We start from the raw sequence: 23,285 nt of genomic DNA on the forward strand, positions 1-23,285 counted from the left end.
AGGTACTCACATTCTATATGTAACTCCGTGGGTCCAAAATGCGCTGAGGGTATCTTATGATAAAGCCCTAATGCGGAGATGCAAGCAGCACTGAATCATGCAATAGGATCAAGATGTTGCGATTGATGCAATTATGAGTTTACTCCCGTTTCCTGGCCGCTAAACCTGCACTGGTATAGTCGTGAGCTATGTACAAGAAGGATAAAGGCAGAAGCGCATATTCCAAAGAAACGCCCGACAAATGTTGGCCATCAAGATGCTGATGCATGAAATAAAACCCTGTTCATCACGGCGAAAGCTGGTGTGGCCCGGCACTGCCAAGCTTGTCGCTAACCGCCATATGTCCTAGAACACCCGTATCCAGACTGATTTAACCCTTATGGTTCCTTTCTCCTGGGATCCTTTGCCGGCTCTGAGTTCAAGCTAACAGATACGTACTCCTCATCTCCGCCTTGAGCCCCGACTGTCACCCACACGTACTTGCCCCCGTGACCGCCAGATGCTAAGCGTTCTTGAACACCCTCCCAAAAAATCTCGGCAGGATAGCGGTTACGCGGGTTACCTTCGGCATCTGGCATCGGTCGAGGTGGCGGCCTTCCACCAAGTCGACCCCATTTGATCCAGCCCTTCAGGACCTGCCTGATGAAGTCTATCTTCTGTATGAACGCATTTGCCTCGAGGATCTCGCGGATTCGCTCATCTGCTGCATTGGTGGGCGGAGTACTTGCGATAGCAAGCAGGATTGCGGCCTCGTCCGAAGCCGCAGCGCGAGTATCGAATCCGGACGGATGCATTTTCCCCTTGGAAGCGAGATAGCGCGCCGCAGAGGGGGACAGGTGATAGAAGTCAATCCATGGAGATGAGTTTCGGCCTCTTCCATGGGAGATAACGAGCTTAGTGTGATCGGGAAAGTTGAACTAGCAGGTCGTTAGCGAATTGAAGATAAGAAATAGCTGATGTTGGTTCAAGTACGTACCTGGAAAGCACCGTCACCAAACCCCCACACACCGACATTACCTAGTCGCTGGTAAAATTTGATGTAGTCACCAGAACTAGGTCTCGATGCAAGATCATCATCTGAGAGTCCTTCGTCACCGTGTCTACCCAATGAGCCTATCATATACTTTCCAAACTGGTCAACAAGCTTGACACGTTTGACCTTCTCGGCATCGCACTTTGCAGAGTCAATACCAGCATCCATTCGAGCCTTGATACCGGCAAACCCGACACCGTTTTTACCTGAACCGTGAACTTCGAACAATGACGGCTGTACCATTACTCTTCGAATACCGCGACGTTCGCGCAGGCCGGAATCGCAGTTCTCGTAGAATTCAATGGGTCTTCCGTCTTGGGGAACATATTGGTCCACATAGGAATAGGTATAGCTTCCATCCCGACTTTCAAGACACCGTACCTTACGGCGGATATGTTTCTCGCCATCTCTTACCACAACGCCAGTTGCCGGTTGACCATTTTCGGCCTTGAATACACATCCAACACTACCGTCATTTAGGACATATCCAATCCCATAACGATTAGTGTAGTCGACCCATTTGAGCACGTACACATGCGGGCTGCGACGCACCGACTGTTGAGGTCGTCGTCGAGTTGACGGATATGGTACCAGATTGGTGAGCATGAGCCTGATCTCTGTCACTACATCATCAGGCGAGGATCCATGCACCAATTCGGGCTTTTCCTCCGGATGCATAAGAGGATAAATGCCCAGTGTCGATCGCGGCTTGCCTCCCGTTGAAGACTTGTTCCTGCCATGCGTTATGGCATTGGCGTTTTCCTCCTCAGAGGTCGATGGACGGCGCTCCATGGCTTGTCTTTCCTCGCGGGACATTGGCCTATCATTTTCTTTCGTATTAGGCACAGGTTTGATCTCCGATCGTGATGCAGATCTGGTGACCCTTGGCCGTTCTCTATCTGTCCGCGGATGTGTTTCTGTCGGCTCAGACCCTCGGCGTGGTGCCGTATCGACTTCTCGAGCTGGGCCCCTGTCTGGGCCCCTGTCTGAGCCCCGGCTTGGTGCCCTGTCCGATCCTCGACTTGGGGCACGGTGAGAATGAGAAGGCATCGAAGGAGGCATAAAAGGAGAGCGGATGGAAGGAGAAGGCGCGGAGGGAGGAGGAACAGGGGCGAAGTCAGGGTCAGCAGCCTCGATCTGTCTCTTCGATTGAGCTCGAGTTTTGCCGACAGTTAGACCAGAGGGAACACTGGAGGATTTAGGCATTGGGGGTGCCACTATTCGATCTAGGTCACGAAGGGTAGCCGAGTATGATGCAGCTACTCCTCGCTGAGCACGAATTGGCCGGTCTGAAAGCCCGCCTGTAGGGGCAGGAACGGGAAGATCTGGATCTGGATCGGGCCTTCTGGGGGGTCCCATGGGCCGAGTGGCCGTCGACGGTAGGCCACGAAGAGTAGCAGCTTTCCTGGAAGAAGGATGAATGGGTAGAGCTTGCTGGCGGAGGGTTGCTGCATGACTTTGAGGTTGTGCATCCAATCGGCGCATTTGCGCAGCTGCCAGAGCGGCCTGCGTCCTGGCCATAGTTGCTGGATTACTTTTAAGGGAGGCAGCAAACATCTCTTGACTGTCATCTTCTTCTTCCTCGAAGCTATCCGTCGTCGGAGACTCGTCCTGGGCGCCCAGCTTGGGAATACTCCAATCACCATCTGGGATGTGAGGATACTTGTAGACAAAGTCCTCCGGCAAAGGAATCACAGGCTGTAGTCCCTTTTCATCCTCCGAAGCGCACTCCGAATAAGCGGTCTTGTTGCAATTCTTGCCCACAGACTTCCGTATGGACCCATCAGGTTTCCTTCCCACTCCGCATTCTGCGTAGAATTCTTCTTTGCAGGCAAGATAACGCTGAGCAGGATCATCCAGATAGGCTGTTCTGCTTCTGTACTTCTCATCATAGGCCAAACTGTAGCCGGTCGTCATACAGTCTCCCTGGGGATTCTCGTTCTCAAGCCAGATGGGCCGCGTCAAGCGACAGGCAGGATCGAGCTGGGCTGGTATGCAGCCATTGTACATGTGGAAGAAAGGATGCTCGACAATATCATCCGGTTCGGGTCGCTCCTCTTCTGCCAGATTGAGACAAGTCGCAACCAGGGTTTTCGCCTCCTCGGGTATGTGGTTGAAACACTCGTTATCCTTGGGCCAGACGTAGCTGAGGTTCCTCACTTTCTTGTATATTTCTTCTTGGGTCTTAGATTGAAATGGAGGGTAGCCTGTTAACATTGCGAAGCTGAAGTAATTGTCAGTCCGCTGGCCGTTCTCTTTCCGCACGACCGCATCAACCGTTGGCTTACCAGATAACCCCCAATGACCAGATATCGACTTTCTGCGTGTGTCCTCCTTTGCTCCTATCGAGTACCTCTGGTGCGATATAGTTTGGTGTTCCGCACAGTGTCCTCCTCCGTTTCTCGTCCTTTTCGGAGACGATGACCGCTGCTAACCCGAAATCACCGACCTTGATGTCCATATTCTTGTCTAGAAAGAGGTTCCCCATCTTCAAATCTCGATGCGCGACGTTTCGCTTGTGCATGTATTTGACCGCACCGCAGAGCTGGACCATGAACCTTCTGACCTCCGGTACCGATATACATTTCCTTTTCCGTACCATGTCCATGACCGATCCATTGGGGCACAACTCCAGGATCACGTAAGTGCATCTGTCAAAGGGGAATGCGCGAAGGAACTGAACGATATTCGGATGTCGCATTTTCGAATGGATTTGGAGTTCGGTCCGGAACTGTCACAGTATGTCAACTTCAACGTATCTCAGGGGTCGGGGTTGCAGTCAAACCTTCTCTTCCATCTTCTTCTGGCCCATCTCCGACCTGACCACTTTCATCGCAAACACCCGGCCATTGCGCAGCAGCTTTCCTTCATAGCAGACCGCAAAACCTCCCTTCCCCAGAAACGCGCCCGTGGCGTATCTCTCCGCATCTTCTCCTGGCTCAGTTACAACCGGCGGCGGGGGCGGTGCATGGTGCTTCGGGGGTGGTGGCCTTTGAGCGGCCGCGGCAGGCGCCGCCCTCGGTCCTGGCTTTGGTGGATTCACGGTGGCTTTTGGTTTCAATCGCAAGTTGGTTGATCGGGGTGACAATGCTTCCATCTCGAGGCACCGCGGACAGGCCCCCTGCAGGCTGTTTCAGAAGTCACAAAACCGTTGAGCTGGCGTGACGGTCCATGGAAAGCACAATGCGACAGGTTACGAAGGTCGTGACGGTCGTAATATTATGGCTAACAGAAGAGTAGATCTAAGGATGTTTGGGGTATCAGAGTTGCTGCGAGAAGAATCCGATTGCGCCTGGCAACAGTGATAGGCAACGGGTCAGTCCGAAACTCTTTGCGACCGAGCACCAACGCAGCAGGGTGGGGACATGGGAAATTAAAGCAGGACAGATCCTCGACTTACCAACTGCAAAGCCCTGAACCGAACTGTACAAACCTCAGCACGAAATCCCACGAAACCCAGCGTCCGCTTGGTCCTGGCGACGGCTGTGGACTGTGGAGGGACATTCGAGGATTCTCCAGAAACAATCATTAGTTGGGTGGCTGAAAGAGGAAATCCGTAAACATTGGCTCCGGCGCCGGAAAAACATCCGGACCCCTGCCTGTTTGGACAAGTTGATTACATAATGCGGGACATAAAAGGCGATATGCAGCCAATCAGCCAATCATTCCAGAAACGCGGAGAAACTACGCCGAAAAGGGCAACAGCAGGAATTATGCCGTAACGGCTTCATTCGGAGATAGGGAAAGCTGAAGCCTCACGCTGTCGACCAGCAGACAACCGACGTGATTCTTCAACACGAAACTCGAGATTCAACCGTCCTTCGTTCTCTTCTTATATTCCCGTATGGAGCTTTTCCTGATCTAACCTCCTTTGGCTCCTTTTTGCCTGAGGCTAATTTATTCTTTCTCCCCGCTCTATCTTACGCCGTGACGTGGACCGCTGCCTAGACCGTCAAGATGTCTCTTACATTGAAGCTCAGTTCTCTCTTTATTCGCACGCTTTCGAAACCCATTGCCGTATGACTTAATCTCCCCCGATCAGCCTGATTGAGGTGCATGCTGATGGTTCGAAGAACCGCCTCAAAGCACAGGCCCGTGAACATGAACGCTTCCGACGAATGTGCGTCTCCTTGGCGCAAGCTCTCCATCGGTTTGATATGCGTCTACGCTTAGGCGCTATTCGGGACACTACGGCAGCGGAGAGGAAAGCCGCGAAAGACGCAGCAGACGCTGCGGTAAAGAAACTCCAGCCCACAGCTCCTACGGTGAAGACGGAAGCAGAGGCTAAAGCGGAAGAAGCGGCCGCGGCGAAAGCAAAAGAGGCAGCGTTAGAAGCAGAAAAACAACCGCCAAAACCTCGAATTCGGCCATTGTCGGAATCTAAAGCTATCGACTCGGGTGCGAATTTCATCAGTGAAACTTTCCTTTTCCTTGTGGCGGGTGGCACAATCGTGTTCGAGACATGGAGATCCAGACGGAAGGAAAGTACCCGGAGAGAGGACGTGGAGAGTCGTCTCAGCGACCTTGAGGAGTCCGAAAAGGCCGCCCGGAAAGCTCTGGTAGCATTGGAGCGGGAGATTCTCGAATTGAAGGGAAAGAACGGAACTGCCGCAAAGGACCACAAGCGAATCCTGCCTCGCGAGGTATGGGAAGTTGAAGAGAAGGAGGAGAAAGAGGAAGCACAGAATCAGAGCTGGCTGTCCTATGTCACATCATTCTTCTCGTTTGGTCAAGGTCAGCCGTCTGGCCCCGAATCGGCTGACCAGGCAAGTGAGACGTCAAAATCCGTGGTTGACAAGCTCTCGCCGCACTCCCCAGTCCCAGTTGCTGCTCATAAGTCTCTGGAACAGCCTAAGAGCTCCTGAGCCACAATTGCGCGCTACTGTGTGTTTGCACGACCACCTTGTTTTTTGGATATCGAGCATAGACGTCTCTTTTCTTTATAGATACCCTTCTTACATGAGCACGAGGTCAGTATCGTGGAAAAATGGCGATTGGAGTGGTTTGGAAGTTTAGCATGTATTGGCATATAGAACGTAACTTGCAGTGTATATACGATATGAGCGAGCCGCTCCCCTCTCTTCTGCCGTTTTTCCAGTCGTCAAGACGCGGTTGTGTATATATCATTTACTCTCAGCTCAAGGACATTTTGAGACCAAGATATGGCAGAACAATCATGGCAAAAGTCACTTCAGATTCCACTCTAACAGTATGCTTTTCCCTTCGGACTCGACCGGTGTGGCCAGTTCTCCATCCAGTGCTCATGTCCACCTCTGGGATTCGACTGCAAGGTATTCCATGCTTTCAATCGTCATATCTTTGGGATTGATGAATGATAAATGATAACCAAGCCAAAATAGAAGCCCATCTAGAGACCCATGACTTCAGTTTCAGCATTCCCAGTACGCAGGGAAACAGATCATTGCGCATCCTCCTCCTAACCCCCTCGTCCCTTTCACCCTCCGACAAAGCAGAGACCATCTACAGAATCGAGCGCCTTTCTTCTCCGCCAGGAGGACAAGACGTCCTTATTGCGTTCCTCTTGTCCGAGAATGCATTTACGTCTGCTAGTAGACGGTCCAACTTGGCACCGTTACTGGACCTTCAAGCTCTGTGCGTACACTTATATATATCTCTTTTATTTTATATTCTTACAGGGAGAAATAAAGCTAAATAAATAACTTATCTATTAGACTCGTCTCAGAACTGCCGAGTCCGCATTCGATCCCGATAGTCCCCATCGCGGACTCCTCCACGTTCCTCTCGTCGATGCAGGAATATATATCCGCTCTCACGAACCCCCCACGGCTTTCTGTGCCTCGTGAACCCGTAACGTCCCTACTGGCGCACATGACGACGTCCGCTCCGTATCACTTGTTATCAGCAGAAGAGAGCAATATACTGACTGATCTGTTTCCGTCATGGCGCGAGTTGAGTCGCGCGGTGAGGTCGGATGAGGGCCGGGAGTTGTTGAGAGAGTATTTGGAGCTGGAGACGGTGAGGAGAATCGTGGAGTTCTGGGAGGGTAAGACGTAGCAGCTGTAGGAGATGTGGACTGAGATTAATGTATTTACAGAATAGATATTATACGATGTTGAAGGCGACTGCTGTAAATCGTAGTACCAGTATTCGTATAGTGTCTGAAGTGTCAGATCGGGTACGTACGCGTCAGTGTCGGTAGGCAGAACCATAACCATTATTCTGTAACTATCAGTCACTGTCTGCTGCCATCTGAGATGTTCTTCGCAGTACGATAAATAAAACTACTACTGTAATAATTGACTGCTCCTCCATCCCACTGAGGGGTAGAAATGACGTCTGGGACGCTATTCTTGACCATCGCGTGCCCGCCGCGGACGTCAAGCCGCAGTGCCGACAGGAAAAAGAAGGGTCTCTCCAACTATTTCCAGACTAGATGCTCCAGGCCAGGAACGCGGAGGCGAAAATTGGGCGAAAACGGGCAGCTTCGGTACACTCGGATTGGCCCCCGCCACAAAAGGATTGCGCGTTGTCTCGACTGGCGTTTAGTCTGATCCTTAGCCCGAGTCCATGCGATTCCCTTCATACCATACCATAATTAGCTAGATACCTACACTAACGGTGACCCTTCCATATTTCGTGGAGCCACACGTGTGGCGCAGTCTCTACGGCAAGCGCCGCATGCTGCATCATCAAGAGGAGCGTTCGCAGTTTCAACCATCTCGTGCCTCTCGCTCTCTTCTGCTGTCTTTCCCCTAGTGTACTGCTGCATTTTGGCTGGTTGGCAGCGTGGGCGGAATCCTTTCTTTGAAGCTGATTCTGCGCTGTCCTGAAGTTCTTGCTCGTTTCCCCCCTCCTGTTGCATGCTCTTCAGGAGATAACAACGTGGACTTGATAGATCGTCCGGATCTGGAGTGCTGGGCGCCTTCGTCCCGGGGTGTAATGAAAGATGGTGAGTCCTGCGCCGTCCTCCTTCACCCACCAGGTTCAAACGAATATTCTAACGGTCGCGCAATACAATAGGGTCAATCACGGCGTCCCGTCGGTGGTGAGAAGAAGAGTCGCGGCTTTGGACGCTCCAAGGCCACGGCCGATGTGGGTGATGGTCGACGAGGTGGGGGGAAGCCCCAGGTCAAGAAGGCCACCTTCGAGAGCACAAAGAAGAAGGAAATCGGTGTCTCGGACTTGACGCTGCTGAGCAAAGTCTCCAACGAGGCCATCAACGACAACTTGAAGCTCCGCTTCGATGCGGGGGAGATCTATGTAGGTCATCCGCACAGCGAACAGCGGAGTTCCCTTGCGCACTGCCGGAGATGTGGGCTGATACAATCTACAATAGACATACATTGGCCATGTGCTGGTCTCTGTCAATCCGTTCCGGGATCGTAAGTGCGCCGCTGGATATTCTTTTGTCGCGTCGCATGCTGACCGTCCATAGTGGGCATTTACACGGACCAGGTTCTCGAGTCATACCGGGGCAAGAACCGTCTCGAGGTGCCGCCCCATGTGTTCGCCGTGGCCGAGTCGTCCTATTACAACATGAAGGCATACAAGGATAACCAGTGTGTGATCATATCTGGCGAGTCGGGTGCCGGAAAGACGGAAGCGGCCAAGCGGCTGATGCAGTATATCGCGAGTGTGTCGGGTGGCACTGATTCCTCCATCCAGCAGACAAAGGACATGGTGCTGGCGACCAACCCTTTGCTGGAGTCTTTCGGAAACGCAAAGACGTTGCGAAACAACAACTCCTCCCGTTTCGGAAAGTACTTGGAGCTGGAATTCAACTCCAACGGTGAGCCCGTTGGAGCCAACATCACTAACTATCTGCTGGAAAAGTCGAGAGTCGTGGGCCAGATCACGAATGAGCGAAACTTCCACATCTTCTACCAGTTCACAAAGGCTGCGCCGCAAGAATATCGCGGTGAGTATCATCCGTTCTATGTCGAGGAGTTGTCGTTACTAATATTGAACCTAGATCTCTTTGGTATACAGCAGCCTCAGTCCTACGTCTACACGAGTCGTTCCAAATGTTTCGACGTCGCTGGCATTGATGACGCATCAGATTTCCAGGAGACGCTGGAAGCGATGAGAATCATTGGTATGACGAAGGAAGAGCAGGACAACGTCTTCCGGATGTTGGCCGCTATCCTGTGGATAGGAAACATTCAGTTTGTCGAGGATGACTCTTCTAATGCATCCATTACCGATCAGTCCGTGGTAGAATTTGTGGCCTACCTGTTGGAAGTTGATGCCGCGCAGGTGAACAAGGCACTCACTCTGCGGATTATGGAAACTGCTCGCGGAGGTAGACGGGGTTCGGTGTACGAAGTGCCTCTGAACACGGTGCAGGCGCTGGCTGTCCGGGATGCTCTGGCCAAGGCGATCTACTTCAACCTCTTCGACTGGATTGTCGAGCGAGTCAACAACTCTTTGACTGCGCGAGGACAGGTGGCCAACTCCATCGGTATCCTCGATATCTACGGTTTCGAGATCTTCGAAAAGAACTCGTTCGAGCAGCTGTGCATCAACTATGTCAACGAGAAGCTCCAGCAGATTTTCATCCAGCTGACTCTGAAGACGGAACAGGAGGAGTATGAGCGCGAACAGATCAAATGGACCCCTATCAAGTACTTCGATAATAAGGTCGTCTGCTCGCTCATCGAGGACAAGCGTCCTCCTGGCGTGTTCGCCGCGCTGAACGACGCTTGTGCCACTGCTCACGCAGACTCGGGCGCTGCCGACCAGACCTTTGTGGGCAGGCTGAACTTCCTCAGTTCGAACCCTAACTTCGAGAGCCGACAGGGCCAGTTCATCATCAAGCACTATGCTGGAGACGTCAGCTACTCTGTCGAGGGCATGACGGACAAGAATAAGGACCAGCTACTGAAGGATCTTCTCAACCTTGCTGGCTCCAGTTCAAACAGTTTTGTCCACACGCTGTTCCCCAACCAGGTCAACCAGGATGACAAGAGGCGTCCGCCCACTGCTGGTGATAAGATCAAGGTCTCCGCCAATGATTTGGTGGCCACACTCATGAAGGCGCAGCCGTCGTACATCCGTACGATCAAACCTAATGACAACAAGTCCCCGAAGGAGTACAATTCTGGAAACGTTCTGCACCAGATCAAGTACCTGGGTCTGCAGGAGAACGTCCGCATCCGTCGTGCTGGTTTCGCCTACCGTCAAACATTTGACAAGTTCGTCGAGCGTTTCTACCTCCTTTCTCCTAAGACATCCTATGCAGGTGACTACACCTGGACCGGTGATGCTGAGTCTGGTGCGCGCCAGATCTTGAAGGACACGGGGATCCCAGCTGAAGAATACCAGATGGGTGTCACCAAGGCCTTCATTAAGACCCCCGAGACATTGTTCGCATTGGAACATATGCGAGATCGTTATTGGCATAACATGGCTATCAGGATCCAGCGTGCCTGGAGAAACTATCTGCGGTACCGCACAGAGTGTGCCATCCGTATCCAACGTTTCTGGCGTCGTACTACTGGTGGCCTTGAGTTTATCAAGCTCCGTGATCAAGGCCATCGGGTTCTACAAAACCGCAAGGAGCGTCGGAGAATGAGTCTTTTGGGATCTCGTAGATTCTTGGGAGACTACATCGGCATGGCTAACAAGGGCGGTCCTGGTGAGATGCTGCGCAACGGAGCCGGAATCAGCAGTAAGTTTCTTTTGCCTTCGCGTGTATTAGCGCACGATCTGACGGCTTCCAGGTTCCGAGGATATCATTTTCTCCTGCCGTTGTGAGATCCTCATTTCCAAATTTGGTCGATCGAGTAAACCTGCGCCACGCGTCCTCGTTTTGGTAAGCCCCTTCCACCGTTGAAATCCCCCTTCGATGCCTTATTCACTGACAATTATATCAGACCAACAGAAATGTCTACATTATCGCCCAGAATATAGCGAACAACCAACTAGTTATCTCCGCGGAGCGGACCATTCCAGTTGGTGCTATCAAATCTGTTAACACCTCTAAGTTGAAGGATGACTGGTTCTCGATTGTAGTCGGATCTGCCCAGGAGCCTGATCCCCTTATTAGCTGCGTCTTCAAGACAGAATTTTTCACGCATCTGACCAATGTGTTGCGCGGTCAACTGACTCTGAAGATCGGAGACTCGTAAGTGGTCCTTGACCGCGTGAAGTACTCCTTTACTGACAATGTCTCTAGCATTGAATACAGCAAGAAGCCAGGAAAGATGGCTGTTGTCAAGGTCGTGAAGGACCCTGCTGTCCCCCGCGACGACACTTACAAAAGTTCCACCATCCACACGGGACCTGGTGAACCGGCGAACTCGGTCTCCAAACCTACCCCACGTGGGAAACAAGTTGGAGCCAGACCGGTCACGAAGGGCAAGCTTCTCCGTCCCGGTGGTCCTGGCGGTGGTCCTTCAAAGCTGAGCGGACGGCCAGCTGCTGCGGCTAAACCTACGCCGACTCCTCGACCTCTCCCTGGCGGTTCTCAGCCTGCTGCACAGCCTAGAATCGTACCGCAACCTGCTGCTGCAGCAGCTGCAGCAGCGTCTCATACTCGTAACGTGTCTACAGCTTCTACTAGGTCAGTGAGGGCACCACCGCCTCCGCCTCCTGCTGCGCCACCGGCAGCTGCCAAACCAACTGCGAAGGTGCTTTACGATTTCGCCAGTGATCGGTCCAATGAGCTGTCCGTGCGTGCGGGTGATATAATTGAGGTCTTGTCCAAGGAAGCTAATGGTAAGTCTGCCGTGCTTGTGCAATATGCCAACATTTTGGGGTCGTTGCTAACTTCGGCTCTTCAGGCTGGTGGCTGTGTATGAACCCAACGACCGGCGTCCAGGGATGGGCTCCACAAGCCTACTTGGAAGAACAAGCTGCACCTGCTCCTGCTCCCCGACCCGGTCCTCCGCCACCGCCTGCTGCTCCCAAGGCTACCAACGGCGTGGCAGCCACGATTGCTGCTGCGAAGGCCAAGCCCACGCCCCCAGCTCCTCCAGCCAAGAGACCGACTGCACGTAAACCTGCACCTCCTCCGGCGCCGCGGGATAGCGCTGTCAGTATGAACTCTCATGACTCGTCTGGTGGCAGCGGCCGTGGAACGCCAAACAGCGCATCGAATGCCAGCCTGGCGGGCGGCCTTGCAGAGGCCTTGCGAGCACGCCAGAGCGCGATGCAGGGGGACCGGGACGATGATGACGACTGGTGAACTACCTTTTTATCTGCTACTCAGGCCACAGTTGAGAAGTAAAAACCACTTCCTCTTTTCAGCCTGGATCCTTCTTGCATGATTCTCGTTTCTGGAGTACCCTCTGCAAATACCAGTTTTCTGTTGCACGCACCTTGCGTTGTCAAGAGAAGGCAGCCTCCTAGGGAGGGGCAATTTCTTGATCACGACATGGACATAGCGCTCGCGTTATGTATATTTGCTGTTTCTTTTTTGTAAAGTCTTATCTTTCTCTTGCTCTTTGCGGAAAAGGTGCGTGTTTCCAGAGCATTTCCGTACATACCCATGTGTCCGGCAGAGAGCAATTGTTACGCTTAAGATGTTGTGGGCGATTACTTTGCGACAAAATCTTTCTCTGGCAATAGGAGGGCCACAAGATCAGAATGGATATGGTAATGAAGACACGCGCTGGATATATGGGCATTGGGGAGGCGCTGGCCATTCCTTCTCATCCGCGAGAGATACCTTGATTTTGAGCATTCACGTCGTGTAAGTAGATAGATAGACGAAAGCCGCTGTTCTTTTTTTTTGCCTTCTAGTCAGTTCTCCCCATCGGCTGCGACTATAACTACATGAGCACAGAGGTCTGGTGCAAAATGGATGTACATGAGAGTTTAAGCGAACCAAGGCAACAAGATTAAGTCTACATCCAAAATTGTCCCGAACTCCGAGTGGCTGCTTGGGTCGGAGATGCTGTTGGCCCGACTGCTACGGCCGTCGTGATGCCGTTCGTATTAACTACATACGATTCCGGAAGTAACTGAGAAAAACACGATCTTAGGTATCTGACCCGCCAATCTCCAGACCAGCCCAGCAGCATATCCAGAGTCTAATCGAAGGCAGCAGAATATCACGCAGCATATTCCAGACCACATGGCCACTCTTTCTGGAAATTCTTTATCTCAGCTTGCGGATTATTATTTCACTTATGGCTCTAGCTTTCGGAGCCAAGTGGACCCAAACCCGCCCCCGTAGAAACGGAGCAGGAGTCGGGCCATAAATTCTTCCATGGCAATCGTTATGGGTTAGAATGATACGAGAAATGAATGCTATTGTCAATTCTGATTTCTGTTGTCCCAATAGCGTGTGTTTATCAGGATTTTCCAGAACGGAGGAGTCGTCTGTTCGATCTGGGGCATATATATTCAGGGGAAGCAGCGCAGCGCCGATCAGGAGTATGGCAGGGTATCTTTAGTCCGCTGAATTCTGGGAACTAAGTACGCAAGCTGTTGTTGAGCCTGATTCGCTAAGCGATATATTGCATGTGCAATTGCGCGCTCAACATATTGGCCTTTTTGCTCGCCAACCACTCTATTGCATGGATAGACGCGGTGTCAACATACGCAACAAATACATACATCTCACAAAAGACGCCTGCACAACATGACTGTGGAAACGAACGTTCAGACAGAGGATCCCTCAAGGGACCAAGTCGCCAGACATTCTATCGCTGATGGTTCTACTACGCCTGTTCCCTCTTCCACTGCAGGGACGGTGCAAGATGACTCTGATAGCGAGGACTTCAAGCTCTCGAGGCGTGCTATTATGATATTCTTCACTCTTTCTGTGCTCACTCTGATGGCGGCTCTGGATGGGACTTCGATTTCTGTTGCTCTACCTGTATGGTTGCCTTAATATGGGTTTCATATCCGCAAGGATTGCTGACAGAAAGTATAGATTATTGCGGAGCGTCTGCATGGGACAGCTATTGAGGCCTTTTGGGCTGGCACTTCTTTTCTACTCTGTTCTACAGGTGTGTTGCGGTATATCCCCTGTCTTCGTGGAGGCTTTTATCTGACATGAAACTGCCAGTCTTCCAACCGAGCTTCGCTTCCTTCTCGAATATCTTTGGTCGGAAGCCACTAATCCTAACGTCTATTCTATTTTTCTTCGTTGGAGCCGTTATTGCAGGAGTCGCGAAGAATTTCGTCTATATGCTCGTCGGTCGATCTCTACAGGGTGTCGGTGGTGGCGGTATCATCGCCCTCAGTGAGATTATCGTGACTGATATTGTCCCACTGCGACTCAGGGGAAATTATTTTGGCATCCTCAGTGCCATGTGGAGTATTGGCTCTGTCACAGGTCCTATCCTCGGCGGTGGATTCTCAGAGAATGTCACTTGGGTAGGCATTTCCCTCTGAACTCCATACATGACTGCTTGATACTTACTAGAACTAACTGGGTTTTCTGTAGCGGTGGATCTTCTACATCAATTTCCCTTTTATCGGTATTGGAGTTGTTCTTGTTCTTCTGTTCCTGAAACTCAACTTCGTCCCAAGCTCTCTTGCTGAGAAGCTCCGTCGCGTCGACTATACCGGAACAGTGCTCTTCATCGGTAGCACCGCTTCGTTCCTGATCCCCTTGTCCTGGGGCGGCGTCATGTACGACTGGGACTCCTGGCGCACCCTCGTTCCACTCATAATCGGTGCAGTGGGATTGATTGCATTCGCTGCCTACGAATATTACATTGCTTCTGACCCGATCATCCCACCGACAATCTTCCAGAATCGCACCGCAGTCGTCTCCTTCGTCGGCGCAGTCCTCCAGGGCCTCGTCCTCTGGTGTGCCCTCTACTACATGCCACTCTACTACGAGGCCGTGAAAGAATACAGTCCCATCGTATCTGGAATTGCCCTCTTCCCCGAAACATTCACCGTCGCCCCCAGCGCCATGATCACCGGTATTCTCATAACCTGGAGCGGCCGATACCGCTGGGCGATCTGGCTCGGCTGGGCCATCGCGACTCTCGGCATGGGTATCCTCTGCATCATCGACTTCAACACCAGTATCCCGGGCTGGATCTTCCTGAACCTTGTCCCGGGACTCGGACTCGGTATCCTCTTCCCCTCCATCGGCTTCGCCGTGCAGGCTTCCGCAACGCCTAAAAACCTTTCTATCGCCGTCGCAATGTTCAGTTTCTTCCGCGCCTTCGGTCAAGCAATTGGGGTCGCTATCGGCGGCGTTGTCTTCCAGAATCGCATGCATGATAACCTCCTCGGATACCCGGCCTTGGCTCCCTTGGCTGATGCTTATAGCAAAGACGCTGCGGGTTTGGTCCAGGTTATTAAAAACATGCCTGATGGACCGAATAAGTCAGATCTGAAACAGGCTTATACGGATAGTTTACGGATAGTCTGGGCTGTCTCTTGTGCTATATGTGGCGTGGCTGGGTTGTTCAGTCTGTTGACTCAGAAGTATGATCTGAACAGAGCCCTGGAGACGAGTCAGGGGCTGAGGGCTGAGAAGTCCAGTGGAGGTTCGGAGGAGGAGGGAAATGATGAAGTCAAGATATGAGTGAAGCTGCAGAATGCGGCCCCGGAGCCTTTTCCTTTCTGTTATATATATTTTCTGATGTCGTTTAATGAGTCTCCTCTCTGATGGTTTACCTTGATGTCACGGCCGCTTTCTATTGTTATGGAGCACCCCCTCCCTTCTTCTCTTTCTTTTTTTTTTGGGAAAGGGGAATCCTGTTCCCTGAGCGTGCATTTGTCATATTCATCTCATGGATAAAGTGTTATATAGACTTTAGAGGCTATAATACCCGGTCTACGTACGATAATAATAAATACTACTAATAATAATGACAATCCGTATCTTGAAAAGGAGATCCATTCCTTTTCACAGATAATAATGTTCAGACCCGAGAAACAAAACACATCATGCTCGGAATAAGTAATCAACAATATCAAGACGAAGAAGTAATAACAGAAACACATCGATAACTCCGCCTCCTACCACTGCTCTACTAGATTATTTCTGCATCTTCTCTCCTTCCTCCTCTTCCTTCTTCTTTTTCTCCGCAGCCCTCTTCGCTTTCTCCTCCTCCTTCTTCTTCCTCATAGCCTCCCTCTCCTCCTCTGCCCAAACCGCCAACCTATCAGGAAACCTCAAACACCACCACAATACCTCCCTCGTAGCAAACACATCTTCCAAACAATCATGGCCTGTCTTCTTATTCTGAATCTCCCGTTCCAGAAACGCACCACATAGCGTCTTCAGGCCCCATCGTCTATTACATTCCTTATCGACCGCCATCTGCGTGATAATCGCGGTGTCAATCACGTTGAAATGAACAACGCGCAACACATCCAGATCATGATGTAAAGATTGGCCGATCAAGATGGTCGACTCGTCAATGAACTTGAATAGTTCGGCGCGGGCAGCGGCCCAGCCGTTCAACGCACGGCGTCGCAGGGCCATGGTGGAGAGTAATGAGGGAGTCACGCCGCTGTATTGCGTGCGGTAATCGGTTATTTTGCCCGTGGGCATCACGTACGTGTCGATGAGGACCGAGCCCGTGAGGAAATCGACGGCACATAGACGGGCGACTTCGTTGGTGGTGTGGTTGACTTCGACCATTTCGCAGTCTAGCACTACTGCGGGGCATGCTGGAGTGAGATGCCTTGCGGACGAGGGAGGTGCAGGGGCGTAGTCGTTGAATTTGAAGAGGATGCGGTCTTCTGGAGGTAAGTATGAGTGAGATGGGAGGATGGTGCAGCCCCCCTCGCGGGTCTTGCAACAGGAATAGGGGCGTTGTTTGGGGTAGGGTTTGTTCTTTTCCTTCTGGATTGTGTATTCATGTGAGTAATTGGTAACTGTTTTATCTGGTAACTATAGTGGGAAAAGAGGAGTAGGATGGACATACCTCGTAGTCTCGTTTCGCAGGATGGAATTTACACTTCTCGAAGTTACGCTTTTCCATTATTTTGCGGCGCCCTTTGGATAAATAAATATAGTCAGCGAATTAGAAAAAACCAGAGTTATATCCAGCGTATTAAACGAAGATTGGGGTACATACCGCTACAGTTTTCACACCTCCAATAACCTTCCATTTCCTCTGGCGTCGACTCACGAAGAATATATCCGTCCTTCTCGAGCTGGTCGACGGAATGGCACTTCCCCCTCATGAGTTCTAGAACAGTTTCCCACATGTCTTTGGGGATATCGGACCATCCTCCTTGAATCCCATCATTGGCGTTAATCGACAATGGCTGAGTGTCTGTCTGCTGGTCCGAGTCGACTACCACTGCCGCTGTCGTACCAATAGATTCTGCTGCACGTTCGAGAAAAGCGAACGTATCGGAGAATGTCGGCCCATGAAACGTTGGTGGTTGAGAAATTGGTGCTGGAAAAGTCACCACTTGAGATCTCTGTCTTTCTAGATTGGCCTTATGCTCCTTTGACGTCTCGATGTGCATCCGCAGTCCGTTCTCCTTAGAAAAATCCCTCTTGCATATATCGCAGTGTAACTCGGCCTTGTTTATGGCTTTCTTCGTAGAAACAACAGCTCGTTTACCGCGCTGCGACGTAGGCTCATTCACTGCACCAGCCTTGGCTGGTCTGTTTCCATCACTAATATCCATGGTCATAATACCTGCAGCAGTAGCAGCTATAGAGCTCTGTGAGGTATCCGTCTTCTGCTGTTGTGAAAGATGCCCGGGTACGTTCCGCATATGCATCTTCAACGCGGCCTTATTGCCAAATCGACGCTTGCAGATACGACAAATGGCACTTTTCTCAGTCTTCCGCTTTGTTTGGTCTGCTACCAGTCCTTCTTGCTGTGGTGACGACGAGTCTGCGGTGACAGTAGGAATCTGGACCTGACCCGTAGTCGAAGTGGCACTTCCAGCTTGTGAAGCTATAGGTGTCCTTTGAGAGATGTTCTTTTTGGATCTTCTGTTTTTCTTGGTGGAGACCCTGGTTATGATTATCAGATTTATGCTTTTTTTCCCCCTTAGAGCTTCCATATACTGTGAGATCAGTCTGAAGAGACATACCCTACGTTTGAAATGGGAGGTCGTCCTGATCCAGCCCGTTCACGCTGCACTGGACTCTGGATGCCATTCGAGGTAGACTCAGATGCGACGGCAACCACTGACATGTTGAAGGTAGAGTGTGAATTCAAATGGAAATGAAACTTGACGACATAAGAAGATATATAAATGCACTCAAAATAAACAGTTAAGACTCCGTATCCGGTTTTCTCACACGCATTTGAGATTAAGTGAGCGCCAAGGAAACAATGCAAGTGAGGAGTCACCCCGCTTGATAAACGAACAATGAGAGTGTGCGCAATATATATCACACAGAGAGCAAAGTATCTATCCTCAACAAGGTATACAGGATAGGCAGCAAATGTACTGCGGCGTAGTTAGTGCAAGGCTGTGCATTCAGAGAGTGCCTAGAGTGTCTAGGGTGCCTTGGAGGCTGGTGCTGTGACGTGGCATAGACTAGGATGAAATATGTAGTCGGGTCGTTTTGGCAGGGGTGGTTGCGAAATATAGAGCGAGGGCAGCGGCGAATTACTCCAGGCGTGAAATATGGAATTTGATATAATCGACGGCATGACAATTGGATAATAGGGGCTACATCGAGCAAAACTATGCTTTTATGGGCATACAAATTACGCAAAGTCCATTGCCCAACTGATCCCAGATCCTCTGCGTCAGTATCTATTATTTATTAAAAGAGTCGCTAGATAGAAGTTTCCATTCTCTCGGAGCCCCTGATATATCCCGCTCAAAAAAACATTAGAACCTTCGGTGTATGTTCCGTGCATGATGCAATATTGATATGAAGGCCAAGCCTACTGCACAAGGGAGCTTGAAAACCGACCAGAGGGGGGAGGCCAAAAACAAATGTACTGCAAAATGAAACAGCATAGTGTCCCCAATAATGCGCTTCGCTGAGATGAGAGGTCAGAAACTGACGAGAATCTATATCGCCAGCTGTACAGCTTTTCTCCTCGCCACATGAGCAAGGTTCCGCAACCAACGAACAAAAATAGAGATGTCGCTCAATGGCACTATTGAAAGAGATGAGAGCACAACCGCGGAACAGTAAACACTTGCACCTCATCATGCAGCCACGTAAAAATGTAATAGGGGAAATGAGACCCATCATAACTCCGATAAGGACGACAAAAATGCCAGCCGTAACTAGAAAAGTACAATATGAAGAGGCAGTATGGTATGGGCAGTGCCAGTCGTTATTATGTAAAATGAGACATTAGACAACGCAAGTCGTGATTTAGAACGAGATCAAAAGATACCAAATCTTTTAGGCTTCGCCTTATCTCCGCCTAAGCATGGCATGTTAGACACCTGACAATTTCGACTCCCTGAACGTTCTGACATACCTGGCGAAATGTCCGATTTGGACTTTTGTTTCGAGCCACTATTTGTCGTAGCAACGGGTGTTGCAGGATTTGCGCCTTCGGCAGCGGCCATAATGGCTGCAATCCTATGTTTTGCTCTCTCATCGCCTTGATCCGCAGCTTTGACATACCAGACGTTGGCCTCGAGAGGGTCTCTGCGACAACCAATTCCCATTTCAGTAAAGTAGCCAACCGCATACTGTGCCTTTGCGAGCCCTGGAAAGTTGTCAGCATGGTCGAAGGAAATGCTTATAACACGAAAGTAGGTTGTCGACGTACCAGTCTCAGCAGCTCTCTTAGCCCATTCGTAGGCTTCACTTTCGTCCTTGTCCAACACAGGTTGGGCTCCCACAAGGTACCAGGCGCATAATGCCATCATCGCCAATGGATGCCCAGCCTGTGCAGCCCCTGTATAGAAGTGCACGCTGAGTGCAGGATCCCGAGGGCAATTTAACTTGCCGTGCTCATACGCGTCTCCCAGTCGATAATTCGCCTCGGGGTGGCCCAGTTCAGCGGATTTGGTGAATAGCTGAGCCGCATATGATGGATCGGGAAAGACATCATCCCCATACCCCGTCTCGTGCAACAATCCCAGCTCGTACGGACCAGCATTGTACAGCTCATCGACAGATTCCGCCGCTCTTTTCAACCAAGTCACTCCTTCACGATAGCGCTTACCTAGACCCATCTGGCCTGCGAGACATGCCTTGGCAAGCCGCAGCATGGCACCCGGATGATTCTTCGAAGCCGCTTGTCTGTAGAACTGCGCGGCCTTGGCGCCGTCAAGCTTACTTCCCCAGCCAAACTCATAGCAGAGACCGACCCGATAACCTGCCTCAGCATGACCGTGTTTACTGGCCGCGACAAAAAGAGGGAAAGCCCGGTCGTAGTCCTCCTTTCCATTGCTAAACAGCCCAGAAGCATATCCATCAGCGAGATAATACTGCGAAAAGGGGTGACCGCGGCTTGCGAGTAGCTGAAGGATTGAGCGGGCTTCTCGAAGAAGTCGCGCTCTTGTGATCTCTGACGACTCCGCCCCGGAATGCGTTGAGCTCTCACCATCCTCGAGTTCTTCAGGAGGCATCTCCCTGACAGCATTAACCATGAAGACGGCGAACTCATACTGTATCGAAGGGTCATTTGCCTTCTTGACATTTGCCAGATACATCTCAAATGTCTGCTTGTGGCCGAGGAGAGAAGCATTGTTGCCGACAAAAGCTCGAAGGTAGGACTTGCTCATCGCCGTTGGTGCAGGAGGTGGCTGAGGGTAGGGCACGTTCATAAGATCGATATAAGACAACGGTCGGTTATCCGGAGACGCAGTAGAATCCCGTGAAGAACCTCGAGCCTGTGAGTTGGGGGAAGGATGTGGGGATAGATTTCGCCCACGGTTAGCAAGATCAGAGACAGACGAATATGCTGAACTAGGTCGAGGAATGGAAAGCCCAGCAGAACTCTTGCGCGCAGTTGCCAGGTTGCCGTTCGGACCTGCTCCATTTGGGCCATTGGTGATGTCGCGGAATGGCTGGTGGTGATATTGCAGCGGTTGGTATATCTCAGCAGGTTCTGGCATGCTATCAACGCTTCCACGCGAGACGTCACTGGCATCATTAGTGCTCTTGTTTGAGCTATGCTCCTCTGGCATGGCATTCGCCTTGTCATGGCTTTGAGTCTCATCCTTGCCAGGCGGCCCGACTAACGACCACGAGCTACTACTTGCGGGGGTATGACGGTGATCTTGAGGCTGCGAGAGCTGAATGGGAGGAATAGAATCCGCCCGTGGTGGTGGTACGGAGTTTGGCCGGCCGGCCCCGGCACCCTGCTGCTGCGAATGGGGCCAGTCGTTCACAGACATTCTGGAGAATGTTTCGACAGGCGGCGTGTGCTCGGAGTAGCCGTGATTCGAGTGCTCGATGAGAGCACTAGAGGCTTGGGGAAGTTCACTCCCGTCGTCTATTTTAACCGGGGACACCGGGGAATTGTGTATGACAGCATCGTGACCAATTTCGAGCGGAGTCGGCCGTAGGGGCTTTCTCGAAATCTTCTGAACATTAGGCTTTGCTTCTGGACTGTCTGATAGTCCCTTTCGAAATGGGGGAGGGGGAGGGATATCCGACTCTGTAGGAGGCGGTGGAGATGATCGTAGGTATACTGGCGCAGGAGGCGAGATAGGGGGACGGAAAGTGCTGGTGGCTGGACTGGCCATGATTGCACGCAGCGTATGTGCTTCCTGTAAAGCCTCTGCCCAGTTAAGAGGAGGCTATTCGATCCACCAACGGTAAGGTGTCGTAACGTGTAGAAAGGCAGCAGGCAGAAATATCACCCTAACACATGGAGTCTCGAAAACAGCGGTTTAGCGACTGAGGTAGTTATCGTCCTAGAGAAATGGAGATTGAGATATTTACTTCCTGCGGCGTGGAGGAAGTCGAGTTGGCCGGAGGGAACCGAGAAGCCAAGGTCTTTGGCAGGATGCCACACCTACAGGAGACAATCAGTCAACACCGTGAATTTAACAAGGCCAACGGATACTCTGGATCGAAATCCATCAGGCGATCTATCGAAGCTTGGGAGGAAGGGAGGGGCAACGAGGCAATTGCTCTCTGACGGCGGAACTGACCTGCGCTTGACTCTCCAAGCTTCCGTGCACAAGGTGTCCGGAAATGTAGTCTGATTGCAGTGCACAGTCGACTCACAGGATCAGATCTCTCCGGGTGACTGTTCACCACTTTGAGATGTTGTCCTTCAGCCTCCGACGTGACAGCTAGATGCCACCAGATCAGGTGGAGAGGAGCAGTCGCTGGGCCCGCTCCGGGGGATGGATCTCTGTCCGAAGTCGGTTGAGCGACGGCACGGATCAACTCAAGACTGTAACGTCTGCTTCTTAGTCCATCCAGATGAAACGCGGACCTGTGAGTGAGAGTAAATTCCGGCGATGCACAGAGAATAATAGGGAAGAATGGTCAGTTCCCCCGCGTGGTGTACGTGGAATGAAAGAGGGCTGATGCCGACGCTCGCCGCGGATACCAAACAAGCGTCTGCAATGATGGTGAGTACTGCAGTGTTAATGATGTGCACCGCCTAGCCAAGATCCTTGCTCCACAGCCCGCAAGCGCACGCTGATCGAAGTACGGAGTACAGGGCCCGTGGATGTCTCGGAAAACACTGTTCACTGTGCTGACAATCTCAGCAATGGCGCTGAGGAGGAGGGATCTCTTGTGCTCTCGTTATTCCAGCCTCTCAAAGTTACCGAAGCTGATGGACTGAACGCGTGGAAAGAGACAACTGATGGAAGCTATCGGCAGTTACAGGACCAACCGCCTGGCCGTTGAGGCTCTGCAAAAAGAGGATGAAGAAGAGAAAAGAAGTGAGAGGAAATCGAAGAATTGGCGGAATGGTAGCTCTTGCGCCTCTTCTTGCTGGCCTCCTGGTTCATCCCATTTCCAGCCCCAATCCAAGTTGAAGACCCATCGTCTCACTGATGCCAGTAGCTACTACTAAGTACCACCGTCCAGTGGTGGAAACTCCAAGATGAACCAGCGTTTCCTGTTTCAGCACGATCCCATGGCCTACGGTCCCTCTCCTCCTTAGAGCTTTTACGCATAGACTCTCTAGAGTACCTAGTTCCGGGGGCTGGGTCCAAGCGTGCCCCGAGATGGATTCTACGTTCGCTTTCTCAGCGCGTGGATGCAACTGTGGAACTAGACTGGCTGATGCAAGGCGCTAATAGTTTCTTTCTCTCTCTCTCTTTTTTTTTTTTCAATTCTTTTTTCTATTCCTATGGCTCAGCATGAGATGCAGCCATTGAAGAAAAGGGCAGAATCCGGCACCGCGCTACTGGACATTCGAGTCTAATAACAACTAACTAATCATCGGCTGGGTCGGGTAGAGCGAGCGAGTGGTAAGATATT

At 51.4% G+C, this 23,285-nt stretch overlaps 7 protein-coding genes across 7 annotated transcripts; 4 read left to right on the forward strand and 3 right to left on the reverse strand.

Moving 5' to 3' along the window:
* Positions 1–91: 91 nt before the first annotated feature.
* C8Q69DRAFT_453205 (hypothetical protein) lies at positions 92–4,529 on the reverse strand. The gene is made up of 5 exons (XM_028629609.1): positions 4,434–4,529; positions 3,819–4,325; positions 3,322–3,764; positions 977–3,257; positions 92–917 (listed from the first exon to the last, which is right to left on the reverse strand). The coding sequence occupies exons 2-5, from the start codon at positions 4,128–4,130 to the stop codon at positions 378–380; spliced, it is 3,576 nt and encodes a 1,191-aa protein (XP_028489618.1). The 5' UTR covers positions 4,131–4,325; positions 4,434–4,529; the 3' UTR covers positions 92–377.
* Positions 4,530–4,873: 344 nt separating this feature from the next.
* On the forward strand, positions 4,874–5,951 carry C8Q69DRAFT_43441 (OPA3 domain protein). Its single transcript, XM_028628533.1, has 2 exons — positions 4,874–5,050; positions 5,107–5,951. Exons 1-2 carry the CDS (start codon positions 4,991–4,993, stop codon positions 5,896–5,898), a joined length of 852 nt encoding a protein of 283 aa, XP_028489619.1. The 5' UTR covers positions 4,874–4,990; the 3' UTR covers positions 5,899–5,951.
* Positions 5,733–7,207, forward strand: C8Q69DRAFT_43450 (hypothetical protein). The gene is made up of 3 exons (XM_028628536.1): positions 5,733–6,324; positions 6,394–6,646; positions 6,727–7,207. Exons 1-3 carry the CDS (start codon positions 6,021–6,023, stop codon positions 7,067–7,069), a joined length of 900 nt encoding a protein of 299 aa, XP_028489620.1. The 5' UTR covers positions 5,733–6,020; the 3' UTR covers positions 7,070–7,207.
* Positions 7,208–7,961: 754 nt separating this feature from the next.
* Positions 7,962–12,203, forward strand: C8Q69DRAFT_441034 (myosin-1; the record flags this gene model as incomplete). Its single annotated transcript, XM_028628713.1, has 9 exons — positions 7,962–7,964; positions 8,036–8,275; positions 8,352–8,397; positions 8,451–8,933; positions 8,988–10,685; positions 10,738–10,829; positions 10,891–11,141; positions 11,193–11,734; positions 11,800–12,203. 9 exons carry the CDS (start codon positions 7,962–7,964, stop codon positions 12,201–12,203), a joined length of 3,759 nt encoding a protein of 1,252 aa, XP_028489621.1.
* Positions 12,204–13,521: 1,318 nt separating this feature from the next.
* Positions 13,522–15,743, forward strand: C8Q69DRAFT_43530 (major facilitator superfamily domain-containing protein). Its single transcript, XM_028628547.1, has 4 exons — positions 13,522–13,841; positions 13,899–13,974; positions 14,034–14,344; positions 14,415–15,743. The coding sequence occupies exons 1-4, from the start codon at positions 13,605–13,607 to the stop codon at positions 15,513–15,515; spliced, it is 1,725 nt and encodes a 574-aa protein (XP_028489622.1). The 5' UTR covers positions 13,522–13,604; the 3' UTR covers positions 15,516–15,743.
* A 34-nt stretch (positions 15,744–15,777) lies between these two features.
* On the reverse strand, positions 15,778–18,546 carry C8Q69DRAFT_453219 (hypothetical protein). The gene is made up of 4 exons (XM_028629610.1): positions 17,999–18,546; positions 17,020–17,918; positions 16,867–16,937; positions 15,778–16,784 (listed from the first exon to the last, which is right to left on the reverse strand). The coding sequence occupies exons 1-4, from the start codon at positions 18,100–18,102 to the stop codon at positions 15,972–15,974; spliced, it is 1,887 nt and encodes a 628-aa protein (XP_028489623.1). The 5' UTR covers positions 18,103–18,546; the 3' UTR covers positions 15,778–15,971.
* A 715-nt stretch (positions 18,547–19,261) lies between these two features.
* Positions 19,262–21,583, reverse strand: C8Q69DRAFT_396569 (putative chitin synthase activator; the record flags this gene model as incomplete). Its single annotated transcript, XM_028627746.1, has 2 exons — positions 19,262–19,593; positions 19,657–21,583. The coding sequence occupies 2 exons, from the start codon at positions 21,581–21,583 to the stop codon at positions 19,262–19,264; spliced, it is 2,259 nt and encodes a 752-aa protein (XP_028489624.1).
* Positions 21,584–23,285: the final 1,702 nt, after the last annotated feature.

Source organism: Paecilomyces variotii (genome assembly GCF_004022145.1).
Source record: "Paecilomyces variotii strain CBS 101075 chromosome Unknown C8Q69scaffold_1, whole genome shotgun sequence".
Classification (NCBI taxonomy): domain Eukaryota; kingdom Fungi; phylum Ascomycota; class Eurotiomycetes; order Eurotiales; family Thermoascaceae; genus Paecilomyces; species Paecilomyces variotii.

Bases quoted from the DNA above. Each gene is read 5' to 3' on its own strand.
- C8Q69DRAFT_43450 (XM_028628536.1), top strand. From the start codon at position 6,021: ATGGCGATTGGAGTGGTTTGGAAGTTTAGCATGTATTGGCATATAGAA. The intron at 6,325-6,393 runs GTATTCCATGCT...AAGCCAAAATAG, and splicing joins CTCTGGGATTCGACTGCAAG to AAGCCCATCTAGAGACCCAT. The intron at 6,647-6,726 runs GTGCGTACACTT...CTTATCTATTAG, and splicing joins TTACTGGACCTTCAAGCTCT to ACTCGTCTCAGAACTGCCGA.
- C8Q69DRAFT_453219 (XM_028629610.1), bottom strand. From the start codon at position 18,102: ATGTCAGTGGTTGCCGTCGCATCTGAGTCTACCTCGAATGGCATCCAG. The intron at 17,919-17,998 runs GTATGTCTCTTC...AATCATAACCAG, and splicing joins CCTCCCATTTCAAACGTAGG to GGTCTCCACCAAGAAAAACA. The intron at 16,785-16,866 runs GTATGTCCATCC...TACACAATCCAG, and splicing joins CTGCGAAACGAGACTACGAG to AAGGAAAAGAACAAACCCTA.
- C8Q69DRAFT_43530 (XM_028628547.1), top strand. From the start codon at position 13,605: ATGACTGTGGAAACGAACGTTCAGACAGAGGATCCCTCAAGGGACCAA. The intron at 13,842-13,898 runs GTATGGTTGCCT...CAGAAAGTATAG, and splicing joins CGATTTCTGTTGCTCTACCT to ATTATTGCGGAGCGTCTGCA. The intron at 14,345-14,414 runs GTAGGCATTTCC...GGTTTTCTGTAG, and splicing joins TCTCAGAGAATGTCACTTGG to CGGTGGATCTTCTACATCAA.
- C8Q69DRAFT_43441 (XM_028628533.1), top strand. From the start codon at position 4,991: ATGTCTCTTACATTGAAGCTCAGTTCTCTCTTTATTCGCACGCTTTCG. The intron at 5,051-5,106 runs GTATGACTTAAT...GATGGTTCGAAG, and splicing joins CGCTTTCGAAACCCATTGCC to AACCGCCTCAAAGCACAGGC.
- C8Q69DRAFT_453205 (XM_028629609.1), bottom strand. From the start codon at position 4,130: ATGGAAGCATTGTCACCCCGATCAACCAACTTGCGATTGAAACCAAAA. The intron at 3,258-3,321 runs GTAAGCCAACGG...CAATTACTTCAG, and splicing joins TGGTCATTGGGGGTTATCTG to CTTCGCAATGTTAACAGGCT. The intron at 918-976 runs GTACGTACTTGA...ACGACCTGCTAG, and splicing joins TTGGTGACGGTGCTTTCCAG to TTCAACTTTCCCGATCACAC.